The sequence below is a fragment of the Thermobia domestica genome, chromosome 9, assembly GCF_964235325.1.
Source record: "Thermobia domestica chromosome 9, izTheDome1.hap1.1, whole genome shotgun sequence".
In the NCBI taxonomy this organism is placed as follows: domain Eukaryota; kingdom Metazoa; phylum Arthropoda; class Insecta; order Zygentoma; family Lepismatidae; genus Thermobia; species Thermobia domestica.
In genome coordinates, this window is record NC_137462.1 from 15,372,315 (window position 1) to 15,399,510 (window position 27,196).

General features: G+C 35.1%; 1 protein-coding gene across 1 annotated transcript in view; it reads left to right on the top strand.

The window, feature by feature from the left end:
• LOC145693900 (uncharacterized) overlaps window positions 1–6,455 on the top strand; it is a 64,222-nt gene extending 57,767 nt beyond the window's left edge. Inside the window, exon 5 of the mRNA XM_081770067.1 lies at window positions 6,306–6,455. Within this exon, the coding sequence (XP_081626193.1) occupies window positions 6,306–6,320 (15 nt within the window). The 3' untranslated portion in view covers window positions 6,321–6,455. The remainder of the gene's footprint in view (window positions 1–6,305) is intronic.
• The last annotated feature ends 20,741 nt before the right edge of the window (window positions 6,456–27,196 follow it).

The window sequence follows — 27,196 nt, forward strand, 5'->3', positions numbered from 1 at the left end:
ATAACGCTGGTTGAATTTATTTTCTATGGTGATGAATGACCATTCACACTCGGTCCATTGATCATAATTTACTTCAAGATATTTGTTATTGACATCTAATTCAACTACAACATTAGCCTAAACATTGTATCTTTTAATCTCGAGCTTTTAGTGATGTTGAACGTTATTGTTTCTACATTTTTAAAAATATTTTTTCTAACATCATTAAACAAACAAGTTCTAATTAAGAATGACGGCAATAATAATCCCCTGAAATATGTCTTAATTCTCGTGTTATCAACAATATATTTTGTATCATTGTATGGACGACGAGCGACCTCTGGTTTTTGAACACTGTAAATTTTTATCTTAATTGCTACATATACCTTCATTAGGCTTCTTTTGATTAATTATTACTCTCTATCCTCACTAAATTTAAACCAAAGATTATCTAATTGGTTTACCATTATATTCCTCCTTGAATAGTCCTGGTGTTTTGTTAACTCCTGGAATGCTAATATTGACTTCTTCAGGATACTAACTAGTGTCAAACCACTTTATACTTTCCTTCGAGTCTTCCTAAAAATCTGAAGTGTCTTCATATGTAATAAATGATTCTTCGTCTGTTTGAGAAAAAAACATTACCATATTTAGTTTTTAGATAATTATAGTAAAATATATGAACGAGTAATTTGGAAATGTCGACTGTATAAAACACCTCGAATTTTGGCTTCTATAGAAACACATCGTTGATTGTGCCATGCACAAGCCCAATAATGTCGTTAATAATTCTTCTATGTTGATATTTGTTTGAATTCATTAATTTTTTAAATGCCTTACTTGTTTTAATTCGCCACTAGTCTGCGATGATTTTATTGCATAAGTGCCATCTAAGCCTAAAAGTAAGTTAGTTTTGTCTCATCACATCACATTTTGTGACAAAATTGAGATAATTGGTTTACTTATTCATTCATATGCGTCTCAAGTCAGGAGGACTAAACATCCTGATTGGCTGAAATGCTATTACTCTCATGGCGTGAAATTTGTACCGGTAGCTAAACAACAGCTTATGTGTCCGCCTAGCGGTACGGTACGCTAGTGACAACCAGCGGCATTATCTTGTTTCCTATATTGCTTTTTCTGCGAATGGTTCATACAGTTTCGTTGTGAACTGTCTAATTGTGCTCAATGCTTTAAATACAGTAATATCATGTTGTGTCCATAGTATTTAGTGACGAAAGTAAATTGCTTGTTCGCAGACTTTTCGGAATACAGCGTCAAGGTTGTAAGAATATTCCAGATAAATTCTGTTATATATGTGGGACATTTGTACCCATGAAACAACAGCGCAATATAACCTCCTTTGTGCAGGAGGCTTATCTTGCATATTTTGATATAGGATTGGGAGATCAGGACATGTACGGGACACCACACAAAGTTTGTCGAACATGCATGAAAGATCTGTGGCAATTATTGAAACGTGAAGGACAAGCATTGCCGTTTTGAACCCCCAAGTCTGTGGCGTGAACCTACTGACCACAGGACGAATTGCTACTTTTGTTCTGTGAATGTGAAAGGTTTCAACAGTAGGAACGGGGCTAAAATTGCTTACCCAACTACAATCTCATTCGTCAGTTTACCAGTATCCCATGATCCTGACACACCTGTCTGACAGTCACCATACTAATTAAAGGAAGCCTCTTCCGAATCTTATAGTGACAAGAGTGGTGATTCGGACTTTGACCCACAAGCATCAAAGAGCATATACTTTTCGAACACAGTGGTTTAAATGATTTAGTTGGTCACCTTCCTTTCCCAAAGGAATCTGCCAAACTATTGTGAAATGACTAAAGCAGATAAACCAAATGACGGCGGAAAAACGTTATATTGGCACAGGCATAGTAAACAATAATTTTCTGGTTCCTTTCCTGCAGAAGATAATATAGAATTTTGCAACAACATTCCGGTAGTGAAAACTAGAATTAGAATCGCCTCACTATGATCAATCACAATGGAAAATTTTCATCGATGCTTCCAAGCGGAGTTTCAAATGTGTACTTCTACACAACGGAAACAATCTAGCATCCGTTCCAATTGCTTATTCTGTTGTCATAAGTGAAAGATACGAAAACCTTGATTTGATGTTGAACAAGATAAAGTACCACGAACATCAATGAGGGATTTTAAGGTCATCGGTCTTCTGTTGGGTCAACAGTGAGGTCATACCAAAAATCTCATGCTTGCTGTGTGAGTACGACAGTTGGGAAAGCGCAGTCCACTGGACTCAAAAGCAATGGACAGATAGGCAGTTTCATTTTGGTTCAAAAAACTTACATAGCGCAAGTCTTGTTAATGTATATGATATACTCTAACCTCCCCTTTTCATTAAGCCTGGCTTAATGAGTAATTTGTAAGTAATTTAGATATCGAGGTGAATGCTTCAAATGCCTGTGTCAAAATTTTCCTGGCATCAGTAATGCAAAAATTACAGAGGGCATTTTCGATGGGCCAGATATTAGGAAACTTTGTGGAGACGCAAATTTTGAAATTGTGATGAACCAGAACGAGCGTTTAGCATGACAAGACTGTCGAGATGTAGCGAAAAACTTTCTTGGAAACAGAAAGGATCCAAACTACAAAGACATAGTGAAAAGAATGCTACTCTGAATTAAAGAATTGGGTTGTAACCTGAGTTTGACAGTGCATTTCCTTTTTTCCATTTGGACTATTTTCGAGACTATCTTGGAGTCGTGAGTGAGGTACAAGGAGATTAATTTTATCAGAACCTCAAGGAAGTTGAACGTCTTTGTCAAGGAAAATGGAATTGCAGCATGCTTGCAGGCTACTGGTAGATGGTGCGGAGAGGAGATTCTGCTACTAGTCACAAAAGGCCGCAACAAGTCGCAGTTTCTGAGAGAGGAGGTAAAGTCTACTAGTGTGGACTTTTTGTGCTGCATGCCGTGGTCTATTCCTCCATTAAAATGGGGCAGATAGGTGTACAAATTCAAATACAATTTGAAGTTTACGTTTGCTTGCTTAAAGAGTCTGACTGTTTTATAGTGAATGTTTCACCATAAAAAGTCCTTCTTTTCTCCCGTTTCCTTTCCTTATTTGTTTCTAATATTGTGATTATGAGTTAACTTACTGTCTCATACAGCTCTAGAAACGCAAATATAAGATATTAATATTGTTTATAGTAGCAAGTGTACTAGTATTCGTAGCAGTGTTATTAATAACAATAAACCATAATATACATTGATATTGGCAATGTTAATATGCAATTTGCAGGAAAACTTGATGCAGAATGACTAGACCAATTTTTGTTCTGTGTTTGGTACACCGGAAATATGAAACGTGGCATACTATACTTCATGCAATGATCCAAAAGTTAAAATTCGCATACTAATGTAATAATTAAAACAGTTATACAAGTCTTTCGGAAGTTTAACGTATACGAGTATATAATCAACGTCTCTTTCATCATCAATATTCAATATGTTATCCTTAACGAAAAATATTTCGTCACATGTCATCCAAATTGATTTTTTAACAGGTAGTTCATGTGACATGTCCTTTCCATAAAAATTAGTTGAATCAAGATTATATTGTAAAACTTATATGTTTTTTTAGAATTGTATACACTATGTTCCTCTGTTTCCTCTCTTGGTAGCTGAACAAATTTATCGTATTTTGGTCGTACAAGTTTCAATTGTGTGGAAATGTTGTTTTATTTGCTTAGTGCAATAATCCTAGTTATAATACTTATTGCTATTATGCAATACATATATTTATCTATATAATTTTTTCCCTCTCTTGTAGCATTGCATTTGCATTTGCTAATTTTGGTACACTTACACAATATTAAGGGTTTAATTTTTATTTTCCATAACTTACTTTTAAGTCTATAAATACATCAAGTAGTAAGAGATTATTTAGTTTTATATATACATATGAAGCTCGCCTGAAATTTTATACTTTAAGTGGCACAAAGTATTTTAACAAGAATACATTTTTTATGAGTACTAATGTATTAGTGATACTTAATCCGTTATTTTGAAAACTAACATTCTCAACTATGTATACTTAAATATACTACAGTCGTGTTCCGATTCATACCGATGTTATGTTTGGTTAACAAGAAGCATTCGTCTTCTAAAATTTTGCTCTTAAATACTGCTTGAAGCATGGTTTTGTTCCTCGCAATAGTCATAAGTTCATTTCAGCAGATGGAGAATCATACGATTTGGTGGCGTACAGTTTGCGGAGATAGAAACAATAATGTTAGTGGTTAAGTTAAAAATCTAAGCTGAACTTAATAATCAGAAACAGGGAGTACAATTTAAAAATTTGGGTAAACAACATATGTTTACAGATAGTGTGCCAGCAAATAAAATACCTTCAATATATTATCAAAGTTATTTTCAAACATAGCCCCTTTACAAAAGTAATAGTAAAAGTTAAAAATGACATACGACAGTATCTCTTACACCACTTGATATATGGTTAATATCTTGAATGATTTAATTAACCGTTTGCTGAAAAAAACATCAATAAAGATAAGGAACTCAAATTTCTTTAACTTTTTATTAAGGAAGAATTTGGTGCTTCTGGTTCTTATGGACTGATCCTATCTTCTTTTTGTATCAATAGACAAAACATGATTCAAACTCAAATCATTAACACTTCATTATAGATCGTTTACAATCGGGCAGAAAATAACTGTATTGTAGGTTGATCCTAATTTACTATTTCAATTGAGAAATTAACTCCACATTTTTAAAATTTACAAGTGGCAATCCTTGTAAGGTAGTACTATCGTTTGGAAGGAACGCTGTTTCTATTAAAATTGATAGTATCAAAATTAATGCCCACACCTTTAATAATGGGATTAGCATATTCCGGTCCTTTAACAGAAAACAATGAGTAAAGGTGGTTTTATAACACTGCACAAAAATATATATATGTTGTGTCGAAGATATTACTATTTGTGTCGTGTATTGCATTTATAGTTATGTAAAAGTAAATGAATAGGCAACATGAATCTTCAAAAGAAATTAATACATTCACCTAACTTCATTTTTATTTTTGGAAATATAAGACAGCACAAGCAAAGGCAACATATTGTAATTTAATAATTCCTCATTTGCATTATATATTGATAGTTGAAGACAGCTTAAATGCCATTTTTCTCTATGGAAAATTATGAAATAGGCGTTTACATTATCAACGTTAAAAACCTATAAAGCAAAAAAAAAGACTTTAGTTAATCAACATTAATTTAACACATATATAAATTCCTCCATCGACCTGAGATTTGACTATGGTGCTCACTAGTTAGAGCCATCCTGCAATTTGCAATACATTAATAACGTACTCATAATAGATTATATTTCAAATGTAACAAGTTTTGTTTTTATATTTCAAATATAACTAGTTTTGTTTATAAAGTAATGTTCATCCAACCCACAAGCGATTAAGGATCAACTAACAGAAGTTCCTTGTTTAATTGTATTTTGTAAGCAAAAGTAAGCATTTGGTTTCATATAACACGTTTCTCTATTTTTGCAGCGCTAATGTTGGAACCTGTTGAAATTATATTAAAATGATAAAAGTGATAATTGTTTATTCAAGGCATAGCATACTTATGAAGTACTAATAAAGAAATGAATAATGTCTTACCAATATTTTATTTCTTGTTGGTTTGATGAAAAGAGAATAAGTAAATAACAGGAGTGAAAGCAAACTCTGAGTACAAATGTAAAATGTCACTTCTTTATTTAATTCTCTTGTTTTCATGTTTAATCATTATTACAATAATTTTACTTAAAGGTATATTTAAAATTTCCACTTACATTGAATCTCTATATTATACAAGACATAACATAATAACGTTTTAAATGCATCGAAATCAAAATACAATTAAATTTTTATTTCAACAGATTGAGCTTAACTGAAGTGACTTTAGGAAAATTGTTTCGTTAGTTGAGGGAAAATGAAATAAGCGAACAACCTTTCCTATCTACGTTGTTTTGATGTGTATATATATGTAATATCATTAGTAAAATATTATATTTCATTTGGTGTATCCTGATAGTGAATAGGCTGTCGGATGAAGAATTTAGATCAATAACATTGCAGGTATAATCTTTGCAAACCAATAATCAAAAGCATATTGTGAACAGAAATAGTTCTCGAATAGTTTATATAACAGCAGAGAGTAGAACATTGTTTAGGTTTTTCTTTCATTTCTACATAATAATAAAGAAAACCAGTATTTTGTATACGTTTCTATAGTTGTGTGAGTAACATATGCACTTTTTTTTCAGCCTCCCCTAGGGTGAATATGTTCAGCCTGTTAATGGAGATATACATGGTAATACAAATATGATTTTAAAATAAATTTACACAATTATGTAGGAACTGTAAAAATATTATTAATGGCTTTTGCAATTGTACAACACTATAAGAAAATATTAAATACTTTCCCAAAATTTATGACTATATTGTTGAATTTCAATACTGGTTACCTTATTAAGTTCTACACATTAATGTAATGTAACTATCTTATTAAGACGTATGCATTATCTAAATTATCTATTTAAGTGAACTTAGAACATACCTGTTGATACAGAAACAGAAATACCGAGAATTATTACATGATTCCATAAGGTAGTTGTCAACAATAACAGAATAAATAATTTGGGTTAAATTGAACTCTAATGAGGAGGTGGTAGTGAGTGAAAGTCAGAAACTAAAACATCAATATAATGCTTAAATTCACAATAGAAAGTGATTGAGCCTGAGAAACTAACTGTATAATCATAGACGTATGTACAGAAACATTAAAGACGAAAGAGAATATGCTACAAGTGAGGTGATCACAATATTTGTACTTAAACGAAATGCCATTATTGGACACTGATTTGGCAAGTTTCTCATTTTAAAAGTAATGAACTGAAGGTAATTAAAGAATTCCAATAATGATTAAGATTACGAAGAAAATGCTTTATTTATTTCAATCTAACGTAACAGACAACCTAGCAGACCGCGAAAATGTTCATGTGAAATTTCATTAAAATTCCGTGCGTTTCATATTTTTTTTAAAGAAGAACTATAGACCTTTTTAACGCATTTAGTACCATAATGTTTCTACACCGTATATTTGATTGCATGCTACATATTTTCTAATGCATGGAACACATATTTGAAAAAAAGAGAAGAGTTGGGATTATGTACCGAGGTACGTGCAGTACAGCCCGTCCTACGTATAGGACATTGGTCTTTTAGGTTGATAATTTTAAATAAAATTTTGACTACGTAGGATGGGTCACCTACTCGGCTCATGTGAACCGGTTCGAGCCAGCTAAGTTGAAACTAGTCCATCGACACTTTTCGACTCAGCTCAACTAAGCCGATGGCTCAAATCGGCTCGGTTGTGTGAGCTGTTAGCTCGGCTCACTTCTCGGTTCGGTTCGATAGTGAATGAGCTGTAAGCCGAGCCACTCGAGCCGTAGAAAAGATTAAATCCGGTCCCAGCTGTTTTGAACATGTTTGGCTGAAGCCTATAACTTTTAACAATTTTTGGCTCGAGCCCGAATACTTGCCCCTTCGGAACTCAAACCCAGAACGTGACCGATGTCGTTGCCTCCTGAAGACTTCTCGACGACCGAGATCGACAGTCAATTAGCTTTTACTATTCAGATACAAACCGCATATATTTTAAAGATTATACACGATGTTGATAATAATAATAATAATAATAATAATAATAATAATAATAATAATAATAATAATAATAATGGCATTAAAAGTTTTAAACTTGCTCTAAAATTTGGCAAAACTTACTTAAAAGTAGAGATTTCCGGGAAAGAGTTCCGTACCTTCAAGACACACCTCTGCAACTACCAACATTTTAAACTGGAGCATTCCATTGAAGTTTCATGTAGAAAGTATTCTATTGTATGTTTTAAGGAAAATAACTGTAATAAATATAACTGAATATCACGCAACAGTAAGGCATATAATAAACTAATTTTTAGGATATGCAGAGGTAAATATAAAAGCTTTGCTACAAAAATACCTACACAGAGCATAATTCAATGAGCTCTGAAATACAATGTAACGAAATAGCCTATTGGACTCAGTCTACAGAGCAATTGTTACTTAAAGAATGGACTTACACTATTTCGAGAATCGAGACAAGAAGGGAAATGTTTACGATACTTTTCGTCTCGTCTCAATTTTCATCTCCAAAGAGAGACGAAAGTTTTGAGTTAGTCTTGTTCCGTCGCGAATGTAAAATGTTAATTATCATGCTATTTTATTTGTTTTAGAAACAAGATGAGAAATTCCTCTTCTCGTGAGCAACATTAAACCAAACCGAAATTTTCTTAACAAATGTCACGTTTCTGCTTGTAATGGTATGACCTAAGTGATAATTAGCTCATAGCTTTTAATCTTCTACGAGATAATAATAATCATTATTATTCCTGAAGATTTGGTAGTTCAAGTATTGAAACATCCGAGTATTCAAATATCTGAATACAATAAAACGTATGTCATCGCTGATCAATCCCCATTAAAAATCCTAAAGCAAAAAAAATGCAATGTGCATTCGCACTAGCATCTTGACCACTGAACCAAGATCGCTACGCAGTAAACGATTCGTCTTTAGTCTGATTACGTCAGGTTTCTTTGTCTCCGCTTGCAAACTTGTATGTTATATTTCTTCGATTCAAAATGTCTTTCGTATTTCTTTTATGATGTCGGCAAAGTTTACATTAATAACTTGAGTTGTTCTTAAACCGTTGGTTCACATGTTGGTTTTTTTCCACACGAAACTACAAATATGACAGATTGAATTCTCATACTCTCCATTTTTTTCAAAGCAGTCGCCATTACCTGGTCAAACACTTATTTCCACCACGATTCATATTAACCGATATAAATTCATTTCTCGGAAGCGGAACTTTCACTTTCCGGATTTCGGAAAATTATGGAATTTAGTTAAACTCAGGAATTCAGAAGAATTGCGGAACTCGGGAAGAATCCGGAATTTAGAAAATTCCGGAATTTAGAAAAACTTGATTCCCTTGGAACTTTTTGAGAGTTTGAAGGGCCGCCATTTTGAACATTTTCATCTGATTATTCTGGTTAACGAACTCATCAAGATTTCAGCAATTAATGTTTGTCCCAAGTTTCGTCTCAATCCGCTGAATATTAGGGTGGTTATGGCATTCACAAATACCTATTATTATTATTATTATTATTATTATTATTATTATTATTATTATTATTATTATTATTATTATTGTTTTACTTACCACTAGTGTTGCCTAACTTATATGCAATGCAATGTGTTACTAAAAGGCAAATCAAATAACACTCCTAGCCATTCACGCTCCCGAACTCGAAATAGCTATATGATTTACAGTTCTCTGTGTTAGGAGAAAGCACATTTATTATATTCTAGCACATCTATCTAGAAAGGACATCTATCTATATATACAGATAGATAGATAAATAGACACACAGAGGGAGAGAGAAAAAGTGTTTTGCTCCCTTCTCGCACCTGTGGTGCGTCAGAGCTAAACCGGGCCTCTTTGCAAAACGTATTGACTAGCCTAATCTAAACACAAGCCTCTTACTTGTTAACGTAGAAACTTGGTCGGGAGGTGTAAGGCATGTAGAAATTGTATTTTTAATAACCATGAGTATGGATTCGATCCCCTATACTTCCATGTTTTTCTCTTTACTTTTTGCAGCTACGTCGGAACGTTCAATTTTTATTCTGCACTAATTGCAAATGGCTTTTACATTCAAAATAAGAGGAATTTTGGTGGCATTTGTTCGGATATTCTCCTCTTTCGAAATGAAGGAAAGAATAAAAGCAATACGCAAAGACAAAAAGTATTATCAGTACTAAACATTACCAACAATAATTGCTACGAAAGACTAAATACGACCTCTTTTTACCATCTCTCATGAGCTGTATGTATTATTAACAAACATTTTTTTAAAAAAAGTCCTTGCCGGGGATTCGAACTGACGTCCTTCGCATTTGTAAGCCAGCACCTTAACCACTACACCAAGATCGTGGCGTAGTGAACGTTTAGTTGTCGGCGTATTTGTTGTAATTGTGTTTTATGTTCCCACTTCGACAATTTTTAGTCTTATTTATCCGTTTAAGAGCTGTTTCTGGCATTCTCTTTCGGTGCTATTCGTATTATTTATTTCACTTACACTATACACTATTCGTATTCACAGCTTGTGTCCCTCTGCTATGTCTTATTCAGAATAGACTTTTCTTTTTGCCCCTCAGTAAATATTTGATTGATTTAATTCTCATACTCTCCACGGATGGAGCGCACGAATGCCAGACTCGAAAAATAGGTGTACATTTACTTTCCTGACAGATAATATAATATTTTTCCGTTCTCCCAAAATTACAGCAATTTCCCACAAACCACATCGGAAGAAAGCATGTGCCTTTCTGAACAACTGCACAGAGAAACAAATTTTAGTTCATTAGTCAGTGTTACAATCTGACGTATTCTGTCACTGTCCTATATATAGGACATTGGCCGCAAATGGGTAACGTCCCAAATAGTATATGAAAGGCTTATTTGAATGGAAATAACAATTCTGCACTGCACGTAATCGACACAAAAGAGCATAAAACCTATATCTTAAATTTATTAAAACTGAAGTATTTAAGTATTTATCAAAGTTTCAGAGAAAAAAGCATTTTATGTTACTTCTTTCTTATATGTGCTCTTAGAGTGTACAACCACTTGAGGTAAATTTTGTGCGTATAATGTCGTTCACTATTACCAACATAATGTTTCCAAGGTTTGACTAAAGTTGAGTGATTAGTATGTAAACATGATGGAAAGGAGTTACAGGTATAAAATGCTCGGAAGTCTGTTATAAGATAATAGAAATGCAAGAAAAAAATTAAGCCTACTTGAGTTAAAGCTTGCAATCGTGCTTCCTACAGAATTTTGTAATAATGGATGGAAGTTCACAAAATTTGAATTTAAGAGCGCATTAACGTTTTTTTGGCGTGAGTGCGCTATGTCCATATTCCATGTTGTTTTTACGTTGTAGACCATCTAACTGTATCAGTGCGTAAATGACGTAAAGTTTCATTCAAAGAAGTAAGGTTTTCAATCTCTTGGTTTAATTTTTTATCTATATTATCTGCGGAATCTACATGGAATGTATAACCAACATTTTTTTATGGGAAGAAGGGAAGAAGCAGACAAATCCTTTGCATGAAAACAAATCTAATGTACTAGTGCTAGAAAATATTATAAGAGAAATCATAAATACCCTTTGAATAGATATGTAGCATCCTGATTGAGCCTGCTATAAATTACTTAATACTAGTATAATATATCTACATTCAACATTCAACTGGAGTATTAATTTCATATCTTAATAAATCCCTAAAACACATAACCTACGCATCACAATGATGTATGAATCCTCATTAAAGATGAGATATTGGATTTTGTACGTTTTACTACAAAATAGATGATGATATATGATTATTTCAGATCGGGAATTTAATGGTCAAAATAAGATTGAAACTATTTAACGATCAGCTAGCTGATTTGATGGGTCGAGGCAAGATCGGAGTTCCTATAGATGAAGGCTAATATTTGGAACGTAATAAAATAAAAAAAGCCAATGCAAGTCTAGTGTATAGTATAATAACATTATAGCTTCTTTTCCCTCAAACCTGAAACTCAGAGAACGTTAGAAAATGTTTTACTTACTCAGATGCATTTGGCCGATCTGCAGAACAGAAGCACAGAATCTCGACAGACATTTTCAGAAGTTATCACATTAGTAAACCATTGTATATTTGGAAAGGATATGTGTTCTCGTGCATCCTAAGACCATGATCTTTCTTCTCTGGGGACACTGAAGTGCTGCCCTAAAGTCCTGGTCAATGCTACGCGTTAGCTCTGGACTCTGAAGTCCTGGTTTCGTTACGTATGATGCTGTCTCTGAAGTCTCACTAATTTGGACCTGGGTTCACAAACAAAAGTTATCCGTGCAGGTCGTCTTGGATTCGACGTCATCTGAGATTGGGACCGATTTCATATATATTTGTGAAAACACGTTATTGAGCAATAGAGAATGGAACAGTTTTTCGTTCGGATTAGTTTGGGTTAAAAGATTGAAAATGTAATCTTTACGTTTAATGTCCCACGATTACGAATGTTAGGTTGAGGAAGACTGTGATTATACAAAGTACGAATTGGTGGAATGAGAAAGTGTGAGTCACTATGAAAACCCACGAGCACGATGCTGTCCATCTCAGGCTTATTTGCATTGGGAACGAAAACGGTACCCACCCATCAAATAGCTTACTAGGCGGGGTCTCAGTTGGACTCCCGGTGGGAGAGCCTTTGAAATAATTAATGTCCTCGATGTATCTTTGTTCGTGTCCCTGTCTTTCAAGGTTACTGGAAATAACTGTAAAACGAGGATAACCGGATATAATAGATGTAAGTTACGGAGATACTTTCGGTGAATCAGAAGAAAATAGAGCGGTCTGAGACTCCCACACGTTCCATATATCTGCTTAACCAGGATTACTCTTAAGAACACTTTCACCTTAATGTTCTTGCGTGCTTGCAAGTCTTTCTAGAACTTAAATTTGAATTATCTGGACTATAGAATTATATCATGACCGAAATCATTGTTTCATCGTTAATAAAATATTGGAACCCTAAACTTGTTGCAATTTGCTACACAGACGAGTGTTTCTTGACACTTGAATTATCACAGCAGTCTTAGGGTAGTTCCTTGAGCATTCGTTACTTAACTTAAGGGTCCGCGGATCGATTCTCTATTAGGAAATTAAGATTTTTTTATCAATAACAAAGTTGGTACTTCTGACGTATATTAACATTAAAATAGTTAATTTCTCTCATTCTTTCAAGTCAGAGTTAAAACGACTTTCTTCAGTGGGAAAATCTTGACAACAAGACGTCACAGTCTTCAATGTCGATTCGTGTTCTCTGCAAACTTAGCGTGTTTATCATACAATTTAAGAATACATAAAGTATGAGTCATAAATGTGTCTGATACATTATTGTTTCATTGTGGAATTGTTTCTAAGTTCTTCCATTATTACTAGAGATAATAATATTTTCGTTTTCCATTCCCAGCACGTTCCATATATCTGTCAACCAAAATTTGTAAATATGTAATATTATTTCTTATATATTTGTGTGCATATTTTGTTAAAATATCAATATAATACATACATAATCCAATGTCTTTTACCAAAGAAAGGGCGTTACAATGTATCGGGATGAAGACAAATTTTACTTAGTTTCTTTTAATACATCCAAACGTTCGATTGTGGTATTGTGAAGGATCTGACACCCTTCTCCACTTCTTTTTCCACCAATGTATACCATATAAGGCAAATCATCCTTATAGAGGGTCCAAAAATTTATTTTCGTTTTTCTTAACTTCATTATGCTTATTTGCAATTCAATATGCCGTAATATTGAGGTCTCAAATATTTAGTAACAGCAATAGCAATAATAATAATAATAATAATAATAATATAGCAGATAAATTACGTATGAGGACAGATTATATTAAAATCGACCCTAGAGTTAGGCAAAAGTTACAACATTTTCGTTATTGGAGAGAAGTGTCAGGTCTGCATGCCTCCTGCATACTTTCTGCGTACCTCCCTACAACTAGCTAAATGTAAAACGGTATATTTACAGGCAAATTTCATGTAGAATGTAGGGATACTGAACTGAAAAGAGCTTTAAGAAAATTTGTTTCTAACTAATGGTTAAGCCGGCTAAGCTACAGAAGACGTCGGTGGTGAGAATGAAAGAAATTTTGGAATAAAGAAAGTAGGAGGAAGAGGGACCCATAGAAAACTTACACACACACGGTGTTTGTCCAGCACAGTGCCTACCGATTTCACTGTCGTAGTAAAAAACTTCTTATTTGATCAGCTTAAAATAATCACTCAAAAACACTTCCTAATAATCAAGCAATCCATGTTTATATGAGGGTCCATTGGACCCACCTTATGTTTTAATTTTATTAAACTGAAGTAGGTAATTTCAGTTAATAAAGTGTAGCTTTCAGTCTATTGCCTGTATGTGTCAGTAACGATTCAAAAACAGCACTGGCTTTACGAATTGAATAATGAAATTCGTGAGCAACATGTTTACACAACTGCAATCCTCAGTTGTAAGTGAAACCGGGTACATCGTGTCAATCTACAGACCTTCCTTTCTTTCTTTCTAGACGCTCACCCTTTTTGTTACTAGCGCCTGACCACAGGCAAGATTTAAAAATCGTAGGCATTCATGTTTCGTTTCAACACGGTGCTACGATTGAATTCCTTGTAAAGAAAAACCACTCCGCTTCTGAAATTCATTGCATAGTGAGGCGTGCCTACGGAGATGTGTGCGAGGGTGCCAGCAATGTTAGGAGGCGCTTGAAATATTTTAGTAATAGATGGAGGTGTAACAAAGATGAGCCTCGCGCCGGGCACCCAGGTACTGCCTCCACGGAACGCAACAAGGTAAGCGTTGATGAGCTGATTAGGGGAGATAGATGTGTTACTGTTAATGAAATAATCCGGTACAAAACATGATTCATAGCATATTAATGTTTGTGGTTGTTGGACGCCACGCTTATTAACCGAGAACCACAAACACCAGACTCTAACAATTTGCCAAACCGTTTTTCAGACATTTCGGCATGAAGGTGATGACTTTTCGACGAGTATTGTGACTGAAGAGGAAAACTGACTCCATCACTATGAACCATCAACAAACTGACAGAGTATGGTTTGACACCACTTGAATTCGTCACCGAAAAGGAAAGAGATAACAGTGCAAGCGGTAGGGAAAGTTATGGGGAGGGTCTTCTATTATGCGGAGGGTCGCATTCTGCTTGACCCTCTTGATCCTGTGCAAACTATAAATTGTGCCCGCTATTCCCAGACACATTTTAAGCTCTGTCTTACCTTTCGTGATAAACGTTCTGGAAAGATCATCCTTCAAGAGGAGAATGTGCGGTTGCATACACCACGTGCCACTATTTAACAGATCAGAAGATTTGAGAGTTAAACACTTCCACATCCTCACTACATCCCCTACATGTCAACCTCCGACTAACATCTTTTCGATTTTTGGAGGAACAAATGCGAGGCGATCGTTGCGAGACACTGGAGGATATTTGACAAGCAATGCATCAGTGTCTGCGGACAGCTGGAAAGGAATTCTACTAAAATTGTGAAATATGTTTCTCACGACTTTCAGTATGATTCTCGTATTTCGAAAGTTACGTATAAAAATGTTATTTACTTATTGTGGACGAAATTTACTGAAAACGTTTGAGAGGAAGAAAGTTAATATGTTGCACTCAATTTTATCATTTCAAATATATCACTCCAATATACCACTGAAGTAAGAATAAATATCTCAACTTTTACTATGTTGCTTCCCGAAGTGTAAAAGTTAAATACAAATTTTCAGGGTCGTATGGTTATTCAGAGAATGATTACACTGGCTTACAGTGGTTTTGGTGCCGGGTGTTTCTTAGCTGATTTGAAGTAGAATTGGGACGCTGAATCCAAATATGGCGTTAGTTTTCCCCTAACAGCTTTAGTTTCTGAGATATAGGAATTGCAAGACTGAAATGCTACAACGTTGAAAATTGCATAGGTGCTGTTTTACTGTAAGTGAAAAGAAAACTATGACATTTAAATCTGTTATTTGGAACACTTTGAAAATAATGAAAACCATATAAAGACAAACATCAAGTACATAATAACTCTGTAACTACATTTTATAATAGTTTTTATGAATAAAAAATCAAATAATTTGTTCAAAACGATCTATTCAACACTTCGGAAGCTTCGTTTTCGTGACATCCTTGAATGTTTCTTTGCACAGTCTCTTTTTAGGTTCCAGCAGTAATCTGCCATCATATGGGCATCCCATCTTCCTTGGTAGCGGTCCTCCATTGTTTTAATATCTTGGTGAAATCTTTCACCTTGTTCTTCACTCAGACTGCCTACGTTGTCTTGGAAACGGTCCAAATGGTTGTGCAGGTAATGAATTTTGATACTCATATTACATCCAAGTTTTTGGAATGCATTAAGCATCTGGTTCACTAGCTCAACATAGTTATCAGCTTTATTATTGCCAAGGAAATTCTTGATAACTTCTACAAATGAGGTCCAAGCTCTACGTTCAGTCTCATTCATGGACTCCACGAAAGCCGGATCTTTCATGAGTTGTCTTATTTGGGGACTATCAAATATTCCAGCTTTTAATTTTTCTGTGCTGATCTGAGGTAGCTTGTTTCCCATGTAAGCAAAGCACGGCCCGTCCTTATTTAGCGCCTTTACAAACTGCTTCATCAAACCGAGCTTGAGATGTAGAGGTGGCAAAATGATTTTGTCACACTCAACAATAGGCATGTTAATAATATTTTTCTTACCAACAACCATGTCGTCTCTCTGCGGCCACTCTTTTTTTGACCAATGGTTTGCTTTGTCTCTGCTATCCCACAGACATAGAAAACAAGGATATTTTGTGTAGCCACTTTGCTGTCCAAGAAGAAAGTTCACCATCTTTAAATCCACACAAATCACCCACTGATGGTCCTGATATTTAATTTTTTCCATAACCAAAGCAATTGCTTCATATTCTTCTTTCAGTCGTGTTGAATGAGCGATTGGAATTGAGCCATATTTATTGCCATTGTGTAGAAGGACGCATTTTAAACTTCGCTTGGAGCTATCAATAAACAGGCACCAATCATCTGGATTGTTTTCTGGAAGACCCATGTGTTCTAGGAGACCTCTAACATCGTGACAGAATACGAGATTTGTGTCTTCAGTGAAAAATCGTAAAAACTCCTTTTCCCTTGTTCGGTAGAATGTGATTTTAGTTCCTTGTTCTAGTACGTTTTTCTCCTTCAATTTGGAAGCAAGTAATTCAGGCGATTCTTTTGAAAGATTAAGGTCCCTAACTAGATCATTTAGCTCATCTTGATTAAACTGTTGAGGAATTGTTGACATTCCCTCATAATCACTGTCACTTCCATCATCCATGTCACAAGAATGTTCACTACGTTCGTTTTCAGTCTCACAAAGCTCTGGCAGGTGGTGAAACGTTGGGATTGGTATTTCATCGGAATGAACAACTGGACGTCTTGCTGAAGGCAGATCAGGATATGTCCACTTGTTCCGGTTATTTCTATTCATACCCGTAACATTTACCAGGCAGAAATAACAGTCATCAACATGGTTTGTGGGTTCCCTCCAAACCATTGGAACACCAAACTTAAGACTTTTTCTTTTTCCAGTTGTCCACTGTCGCAAGTGTTCAGTACACATTTTACACACAATATGTGGAGCCCACGTTTTATCTTGGTCCCCTAGGCGTACACCAAAATATGCATGATATGCTTTTTTTACAAAGTCACTGATATGTTTTCTATTGTCTTTAAATGTGTACTCACCACATATGTAGCAAAACACATCAGGATGGTTAACACAACTTCTTTGACTTGAACTCATTTTATGTTCAGGCCACTAACACGGATGTTAAATATAAAGCCTTAGTATACGCGATACAAGTTATGATTTCAGAACAAAACTCACATGTTCCAACATGTCACTCCACCTGCAAGACAACAACTACGATCCACTAGCCAAGTAGAATACCAATGCAATCTAGTGGACGTTCCTGGAACTACTATATGACTAGTTTCCGTTTAGTACCGACAGATAGCAGCACTAATAAGAAAAGAGCGCCGTTCTTCCAAATAGAAATCTCTATAGAGCACAGTAGGATTTATTTGAGTTGCAGAGTTTATAAGATCATATTCAAACTTGTTATTACCAGAATATTTGTATTTCTTTTCCTTATTTTGTATACTATTGCAAGAAGCATGCAGAAATAGTGGTTACATCATTTATAATTTACATATTTATTTTGGATTGTAATATTTCTTCCACATACATTGTAACGTAAATAACACTACTGGTACAGTAGCCTGTATCTACCAAAGTAGAGCTGATAGAAAAAAACTGCTTACATTATTGGATTCAGCGCCCCACACAGAGTTAAAATCAGCTCTAAAATTTTAAGCACCAAGAAATTTTTTTTTCTGTAGGCCTGTGTTATAGAAAAGCAAACCTGATGATAATTATTTCATTAACATAAACAAATGATGAGTTTGTTATCAGTTCACTCTCAGTCCGTCTTGTTGAGAAAGATGTGAAGGAACGGAACAGTAAAACCTGGAAATTTTACGCTGTTTTACAGGAAAGGAAATATAAATCACCAACTGGTTCTAAGGTTTTCAGTTCACAAAAGAGAAAAATCAACATTTACAGTGGTTTGATTTGTTAATGATACTGTTAGTGGTCAGTGGTGTGACAGTATTGCTTCAAATGTAGTTTGTTATCGATTCTTTTGTAATGTACTTTGACATCGAAAATTCAGTCTATCATTCAAGTATCTTAGCAGTAGCAACGATTTCACAAGCATAACATATGTAAATAATCGCAAATTTCGCATTCGTATTTATGTATGTTTTTTTGAGAAATTGAAATATGAATTAACATATTTGCAAACAGAACATGTCCTTGTAAGATCATAATTTATACGAAACTACAGATATGTTTTTATTTCTGAGGCCAACGTATGATATTAACTGAAGTATAAGAAAACATGAAAATCGGTTAATGCTACGACTAGTATAAATTATATTGTTGATTTTAGAAGTCATGTAGCAGATAATATATTTCGTATGTTATTTCATTTATAAAGAAAAACTACATTATTGATGTAAGAATTATGAGAAATATGGAAAGTTTCTAATTTGTTAACATTTCTATACTGAAATACTACGAAATACTAATACTACTCCAAGATAAAGATTAAATAAACGATTAGAATCGACAACAAAAGAATGTGAAAGAATGTTCGAAAACGAAATGAAAGTATGTAACTCTAAACATATTATTGTTTAACTATTCTAACCATAGAGTATACATTCGCATCATCATCGTTAAATATTTTAACCACCGTAACTATATACACGATTTGGTGGTTTGGAACCAGAATAAACAGAACGCCATGAAATAGAAAACGAAATAGCGTAGCGGTAAATTTTTCACTCTTATGGGCTTTACTATAAACTTCAAATCTTTAACAGAACAGTACAAAATTTTACGAGTGCTACAGTGAGTTCATTCTTCCAGAACAAACAGTGCGTCAACTACACAATTGGAAATAACAACGTCACAATATCAGCTGAAATTGAGTTGGTTCACACTGGTTGTACGCCATACAATTAACATTATTTGTTTTAAAAATTTAATATTCTTTATTTGATGAACCAATTAATGTAATTTGATTATAAAATATCTTATAAGAATGATGTTCATTTTATTATATGTGTTGAAGATAAATAAGAATAACGCTAGATTTTAAAGGAATATGAGTGATCAATATATTAACCACAGTGTTGAAAAATGAAACGTGATTTTTTTTTTCAAATATGGCAAGTAATGGCTCCAAACTGCAATTTGTAATCAAACAATAGAATTCGGGTGAAGAAGTTTTGCGTTCACTTTCAGAAAATGTGAGTTTGTGGAAATAGTTGTGCACACTGTTAAAATATGCCGTTAGTAGTGCTGCTTTAGATCGTATTTCATCCTCAACAATGAAGAAAACCTTTAATGTTGTCTGACTTGATCGAAAGTATTAGTAGATGCTCGAGGTATTATAGAATGTTATTTGGTTCCGATTAAGAACCTTGCGCGCATGAAAAGAGAGGATGGAAAAAGGTAAATTCCGTTGTGAAATCTTTTGTGGAGATAAAGAACAATAATCTATGCAGCTACGTTAAAAAATCAAAACTGAAACTAATAATTCAAAAATGTGTTCAAAAAGTGTTTAATTCAAAAACTAATAATTCAAAAATTTGCTATAACTATTCAATTTTACGGATAACGTGACAGAAATTACGGTACCTACGATGTCTTGTAAAAGTTACTTTGAAATGCGGATACTTTAAGTAAATGCAGAATATATATACATCCACCCGCCATTGTCAAGGCTCTATATTAGTATTTTACATTTAAAATTGCAACCGGGTGTTTCTGGCTGATGTATACGGTTGTCCGATCATCACCCTTGTTCTTCGCGCGCAGAGCCATTCGAAGAACTGAAAACGTACTCTGTACACAAACAGTTTATAGTTGTGAACTCGGAAAGCCTGGTACTTCTGCTTGTCAAGGTCAAATAGTGGGAGAAAAAAGGATGTGTAGAATGTAAAGAGGGTGCAACAGTGACTGATACTTGTAAGAAGCACATTCGTTTGTAGTTCGTGCACATTCCGCCTGTAGCGCTACTGTGGCACAACATATATTGTAACTGTATAACTCTTGTACACCGCTTGTAGGTCTATTGGTGTAAGTGACAACCAAAACTATGTTGCAGCTCTGACTGAGATAAAACACTTCTGTGCTACTTTTGCTTTTGCTTTTTCTTCTTCGTAATTTGGAGAAGCCAAACATGTTGTTTTTGCTTGTTGCACGCGCTGAACGGGTTCATGCAGAGCGAACTATTTAAGATGTTGACTACATATTCTTGTTTACGATAGAAATATAATAATAATATAATAGAATTATAATACGGTTTTAAATTGGTTTACTGTGAAAAAATACGAAAACAATGCTGTATTTGTAAATGTATATACGTTGAGGACGTAGGTACTGACAGTGTTCATTACCATTTTTCTCGTGGAACAATTTCATAACGCTAGAGGTCAAAAGCAGACGGACATTTAGACAGTACCCCCCTTTTCAGGCTCAATCGAAATGGTCTCAATCGTTTGTACAGAAATATACGGGCTAAATTTTCCTTTATACATAATTAGGGGCGCCGCCAGAATGAAAAAAGTGGGGGCTGTCTAAATGGTAGACCCCACCATGTCCAATTCAATCACAAATTGTCGCAATCGTTTTTACATCGTTTGTGCAGAAATGTGCAGGCAAAATTTCCGTTTGTACACAATCAGGGGCGCCGTCAGAACGAAAACAAAGTGGGACTTGTCTAAGTGGTTGCCCCCCACCATGTCCAATTCAGTCACAGATAGTCGTAATCGTTTGTACATTGTTTGTGCACAAATGTGCAGGCGAAAGTTTCGTTTGTACACAATTAGGGGCGACAAATTGGCCGACGAAAATTTGGCGTGCTCATTTCTGTACAAACAATGCACAACCGATTACGACAATTTGTAACTGAATTGGACATGGTGGGGCCTACCACTTAGACATCTCCCACATTGCTTACGTACTGGCGGCGTTCCTAATAGTGTACAAACGAACATTTCGCCAGCACATTTCTGTACAAATGATTGCGACAATTTGTGATTGAATTGGACATGGTAGGGGGCTACCAATTAGATAGCTCCAACTTTGTTTACTTTCTAGCGACGCCCCTAATTGTGCACAAATGAAAATTTCGCCTGCACATTTCTGTACAAACGATGTAAAAACGATTGCAACAATTTGTGATTGAATTGGACATGATGGGAGCTACCACTTAGACAGCCCCTGACTTTGTTTTCGTTCTGGCGGTGCCCCTAATTATGTACAAACGAATATTTCGCCTGCACATTTCTGTGCAAACGACGTACAAACGATTGCGACTATTTGTGATTGAAATGGACATGGTGAGTGCTACCACTTAGACAGCCCCCACTTTGTTTTCGATCTGGCGGCGCCCCTAATTGTGTACGAACGAAAATTTGGTCTGAACGTTCCAGTACAAATGATTGCGACAATTTGTGATTGAATTGGATATGTTAGGGGGCTACCACTTAGACATACCCCACTTTGTTTTCGTTCTGGCGGCGCCCCAATTTATTTACAAAACAAAATTTTGCTTACTCGTTTCTGTACAAACAACGTACAAACGATTGCTAATATTTGTGATTGAATTGAACATGGAGGGTGCTACCACCTAGACAGTCCCCACCCTGATTTCGTTCTGGCGGCGCCCCTAATTTTGTTCAAAAGAAATTTCGCCTGCACATTTCTGTACAAACGATTGTGACTATTTGTGATTGAATTGGACATTGTGGGGGCCACCGTTTCGACAGCCCCTCACTTTGTTTTCGTTCTGGCGGCGTCCCTAATTGTGTACAAACGAAAAGTTTCCCTACGCATTTGTGTTCAAACAATGTACAAACGATTTCGGCAGTTTGTGATTTAATTTGACATGGTGGGGACTACCATTTGACAGCCCCACATTGTTTTCGTTCTGGCGGCGCCCTTAATTGTGTCCGAAAGAAATTTCACCGTCACATTTCTGTACAAGAGATTGCGTCTATTTCTGATTGAATTGGACATGGTTGATGCTACCACCTAGACAGTCCCACTTTGATTTCGTTCTGGTGGCGCCCCTTATTGTGTCCAAAAGGAATTTTATCTGCACATTTCTGTACAAACGATGTTTAAATGATTGTGACAATTTGGGATTGAATTGGACATCGTAGGGGCTACTATTTAGACAGGCCCCACTTTGTTTTCGTTCTGGTGGCGTCCCTAATTGTGTTCAAACGAAAATTTGGCCTGCATATTTCTGTACAAACGATGTAGAAACGATTGCGACGATTTGTGATTGAAAATTTCGTCTCCACATTTCTGTACGAACGATATACAAACGGTTGAGACCATTTCCGATTGAGTCTTGAATGTAGGGAGGGCTGTCTAAATGGACGTGAAAAAGTAGTACTGCAAAAATACATGTAATTTGTATTGATCCCATTGGAGGCAATGTTCATTTCAGATTTTGAAAGTCGGGGGAATTGAATAAACGATGGCTGAATATAGTACTGTGAAAATTACAGTAACTCAGATTGTGCACGCTCGGGAAATGTCATAGAGGGAATTTCGAAGCTCTAGGCCCAAGAACCACCTCTATAGTCATCACTGACTGCCATTACAATAATGTGTTTTATGGTCTTATATCGTGTTCCCATCATTTCCCTCCCTCTCTAACTGGATACTTGATACGTTTTCTTTTTCAAATTTTTGTGTTTGTTTTCTGCCGAAACCTTGATTTTTTTTACTCTCATCGGTTTCGAGTTAGTTAATTATTTAAGTTTAGGATTCCCATTCTGCATCGAGGTTATGTGAGATGTACCCTCAAAGATTATGATGAAATCCAAACACGGTAATCGTCCAAAATTTGTAAGCTTTACAATTATCAACGTTAAAATCGTAAGTGACCCATTTCTACCACTTGTAGTTGGCTAATCACCTCCATTAAGGAACTCCCTCAAGAGGAATCACTCTACTTATCTATAGCAAAAAGCAGAATTAAAAAAATTCGCATTCGTACAAAGTTATGGTGTAAAGTAAGTACCGCTCGTATGTACGTACTAATATCGATAAGTTCCACTATGCGATCCCAATTAATACTTCATATACCCCCGCCACACACACACTAGCATATGTACACACGAAAGTATATCTGGTAGTATCCACACGCTTACGCCGGAAACTAGAAACACACACACACAGACAGAGAGAGAGAAAATCTTGTTGTATCTTTATACTGAATGCCCTATTACACAGAATAAATTAAAAAAGAAAAAGAAAAAAATTGTAAAAGAAAAGTTCAAAGATTGGTATTATTGCTTCACCTAACATATGAAATTGTTCTATAATGATTGATTCGTAATATGATGTGTGTGGGTTTCTTAATGGTAGTATAACAAAATGCCTTCAAATTGACCACAAAATAAAAAGTGAAATTTATTTCTCAAATTTTGTAAAATCGAAGTTGGTGGGCATTATGGGAACAGTCTACAATAACAATATATGCAAATAAAATATTAATATACTTCATGTTTTCCACTGGGTTTTGAATAGTGTTTGGTGTCATAATCATTAGCTGATGTGAATATATATATATATTGTAACGCCGAATTCAAAATATGGTTACATTGCTCTTTATTGAAGGAATTGAAAAAGGCTATTTTGGATTAATGTGCAATTACAGGACGGTTTTTTCTTTTAGCTTATCATGAGCTGGTAACAGAAAACGGAACTACGCAAGGTCTCGAAAGTAATTGTGGTTGTTTTATTGCGCAAAAAGGTCATAGGATGTTTACTTATGCTTGGTTACTAACAGGATGAACTATTACAAATTTGTCAACGTGACCCCGCATTTGCGGAAATTTTGGTTAATAGTTAAGAATTTCTGGACCAGTTATAGATAAATGTGGATAATTCTGGAAATCCTGTTATTAAAATCTTCCGGCGGTAATAGTTACGCCATTTTCGTGTGTGCTGGATCACGCCATAATTTTGGGTGCGGTTACTTGCTAATAGCCAATCAGAATGCAAAGAGCAATAAGTTTCCATATTTGTGAATTTGACGACCAGGATGTGATGACTGATGTGAGGTTTGGGAGTAGCCCTTGCAAAAATAATAAAAAGGGACCTCAAGGTCTAGATAATAATTCATTCGGGCGGCAACGACGTAGTGACGACGTGTATAAGAACTCAGACCTTCGAGACACCAAGTTGCAGGGTGTAACAAGACTTCTATTCAAGGTATGTACATGCACATTTGCTATTTTGAGGTCAAGTAATAATATGTCAGTCAGCACTGCAAAATGATTCATCAGTCGATAGTAAAACTCTCACGACTAAGAGTAAAAGTCCCATACTCGTAATTCATTTTTCATCTTTGCTAACTCAAATACTTGAAAGTCCATTCAGTATTCAAATTATGATAATGTAGTCAAGGATCAATGAAGAGGCAAATATCACTACTTTTACTAATTACTTTTGTAAAATACCTAAATTAATGTTGATGTATACTACCATTTAGTTGTGTAATAAACTAAATAATTTCAATTTATGTTGTCATTTCCCCTAGGTTAATCCACTTTTCCCATGAAAGTCATGGAGTAATGTGTTTATTATACTTTTGTGACATCCACTAACTTATAGTGCGAGCAGATCTCATCTTTGTGTGGAAATTACGAGCTAAATAATTAAAAATGGAGTCTGCACATCGTCACAAATGGGGGCTCGTCCAAAACCTTTTCTTTCTTTTCCATTTTTCGGGACGAAAAAATTTGCAGTGCTGCTATGACATCTTCTTCTTTTTCTGTTTTTGTTTTATGTTTTGTTTTGATATATTGTTCATAGTGCATTATACTTTAAGTAAATTATGTGAATTGTTGCAATTTTACCAATGTATTATTGTGGATTATAATGGCAATTAGTGATTGATTACATTACTCATAGTGAAATACCCCATATATATTTTTTTCTTTCTTTCCTTCGATTAGAAAAAACGAAAATTTTAATTCATAATTCAAAATGTCTTTCCATTGGTTCCCCTTTTTCAAACCTAAGAAATCTCCGCCGAAGTTTCATGCCTGGTACATTACAAAATCGGGAGAGGCAAATTGCAAATATCGTAGGAAATCTCTCGCTCAGAAAACTGCGCTCACGAAAACTTTGCGTTCCAAGTTATGTCCCATGGCAAAAGAAGCAACCGATTTGCCAGTGCAGCAGGCTAGTTTGCCAGTAGCTAGTTAGCCTCCTTCTCTTGAACCGCGGATAAATCATCCACAGCAGTATAGTTTACCAGATCCTGTGGATAGGCAACCGATAACGAAAACGCAACGTTATAAGGAAAATCTGGCTAAGTTTAAAGAAACTTGTAATAAAATATCATCCTTGACTCCTTTGGACAGTACACAATATAAACCAGTGGTCGCGAAACGGACAATTTTTCTTAAGCCAGAACAACTGACTAACCCTTCTAATGAAGATTCAGTTAGTTCTTCCGAAGAATCCCCTGGTATTATGACGAGTGTTTTTGAGTTTGATCCTAGATTTGTGTCAACACCTTTAAAGACCGAAGCACAGCAGCAAGTAGTTGCTTCAGAAGCAGTCAAGGATGAAGTTTATTTTCCATTTGATATACCACCTCATGTGGGCGAACCCTTGAAAAGTAAACTCCCAGAAAATTCACCACCTGAATCAAGTAAATATAATTCAGAAGATAAAATTAAACAATTGGCAAAGAAGGAGCTCTATCAAGAAAAGACTGTACATAATGTACTAACACCAAGTCCTTTCTCATATGAATCAAATGAAGAATTCAAAGATTTTGCAAATGACGAACCTTGCATAAAAAATCTAAGTTTTCCAAAATATCCGCAAGTTGCTTCTCACCCTCCTCCAGTGAAATATTCCCCCACTGCCGATAATGCACTTGCATTGTTGTTATATGAGAATATTAGGCATGAAATATTAAATAATCACGATATGAAGACTCCCTCAGAGGATTCATTACAATTGGACGAGAATAAATCTATAAAAGTTAATTCACCCTCTCCAAAAGAATCCCAAGTAGGAAATAGGCAAAACCTTAATGAAACAATTATACAGGAAGAAACTGATAATCAAGTAGCCAATGTCCCGGTATTTAAATTGCCAAAATTTAAAGGAAACCCTAACGAATCGGTTACTAAATTCCTTGATGAATATCAGACCATAGCTCGTGCCTTAAACTGGGATGACCGGGAGCAGCATATATATTTAGTGGCCTGTCTTGAAAATTCAGCTCTTGTTTGGTTTTTATGTCATAAAGATGCCATCCGACAGATACAATTTCGGGAATTAAAGCAAATGATTTCTCGAGCATTTCCTGATGATTTGTATAAAGGTCAGCTTAAACAAAAGTTGAAGAGAAAACGACTTCCTCCTCGTTTTCCACCTGATAACTTCGCGTATACTTTAATACGGGATTGGAAATTCGTGAGACCTGAAATTGAAAAAAAAGAGTTATTACGCCTACTATATAAGGCATTGCCTAGTAACTATGTCCAAGCTTTAGTCTTAAAGGAAGTATCGACCATAGATCAAGCTATCCATGTGCTCCGGTTATTGTACTTAGCTGACAATTATACCGAATCTCATCGGGAAATGAAGAAAAAGGGTAGAGAATTAAGACCACATCATGTAAAACCTTATATGGGTGCTAAAAACAATTCGTTTGTTAAAAGAATGTGAACATATAGACGTGAAATCGGGAGAGATGGTAGGCCAATTAAAGTGAAAAGAGCTCAAACGAATTTGTGTGATCACAGA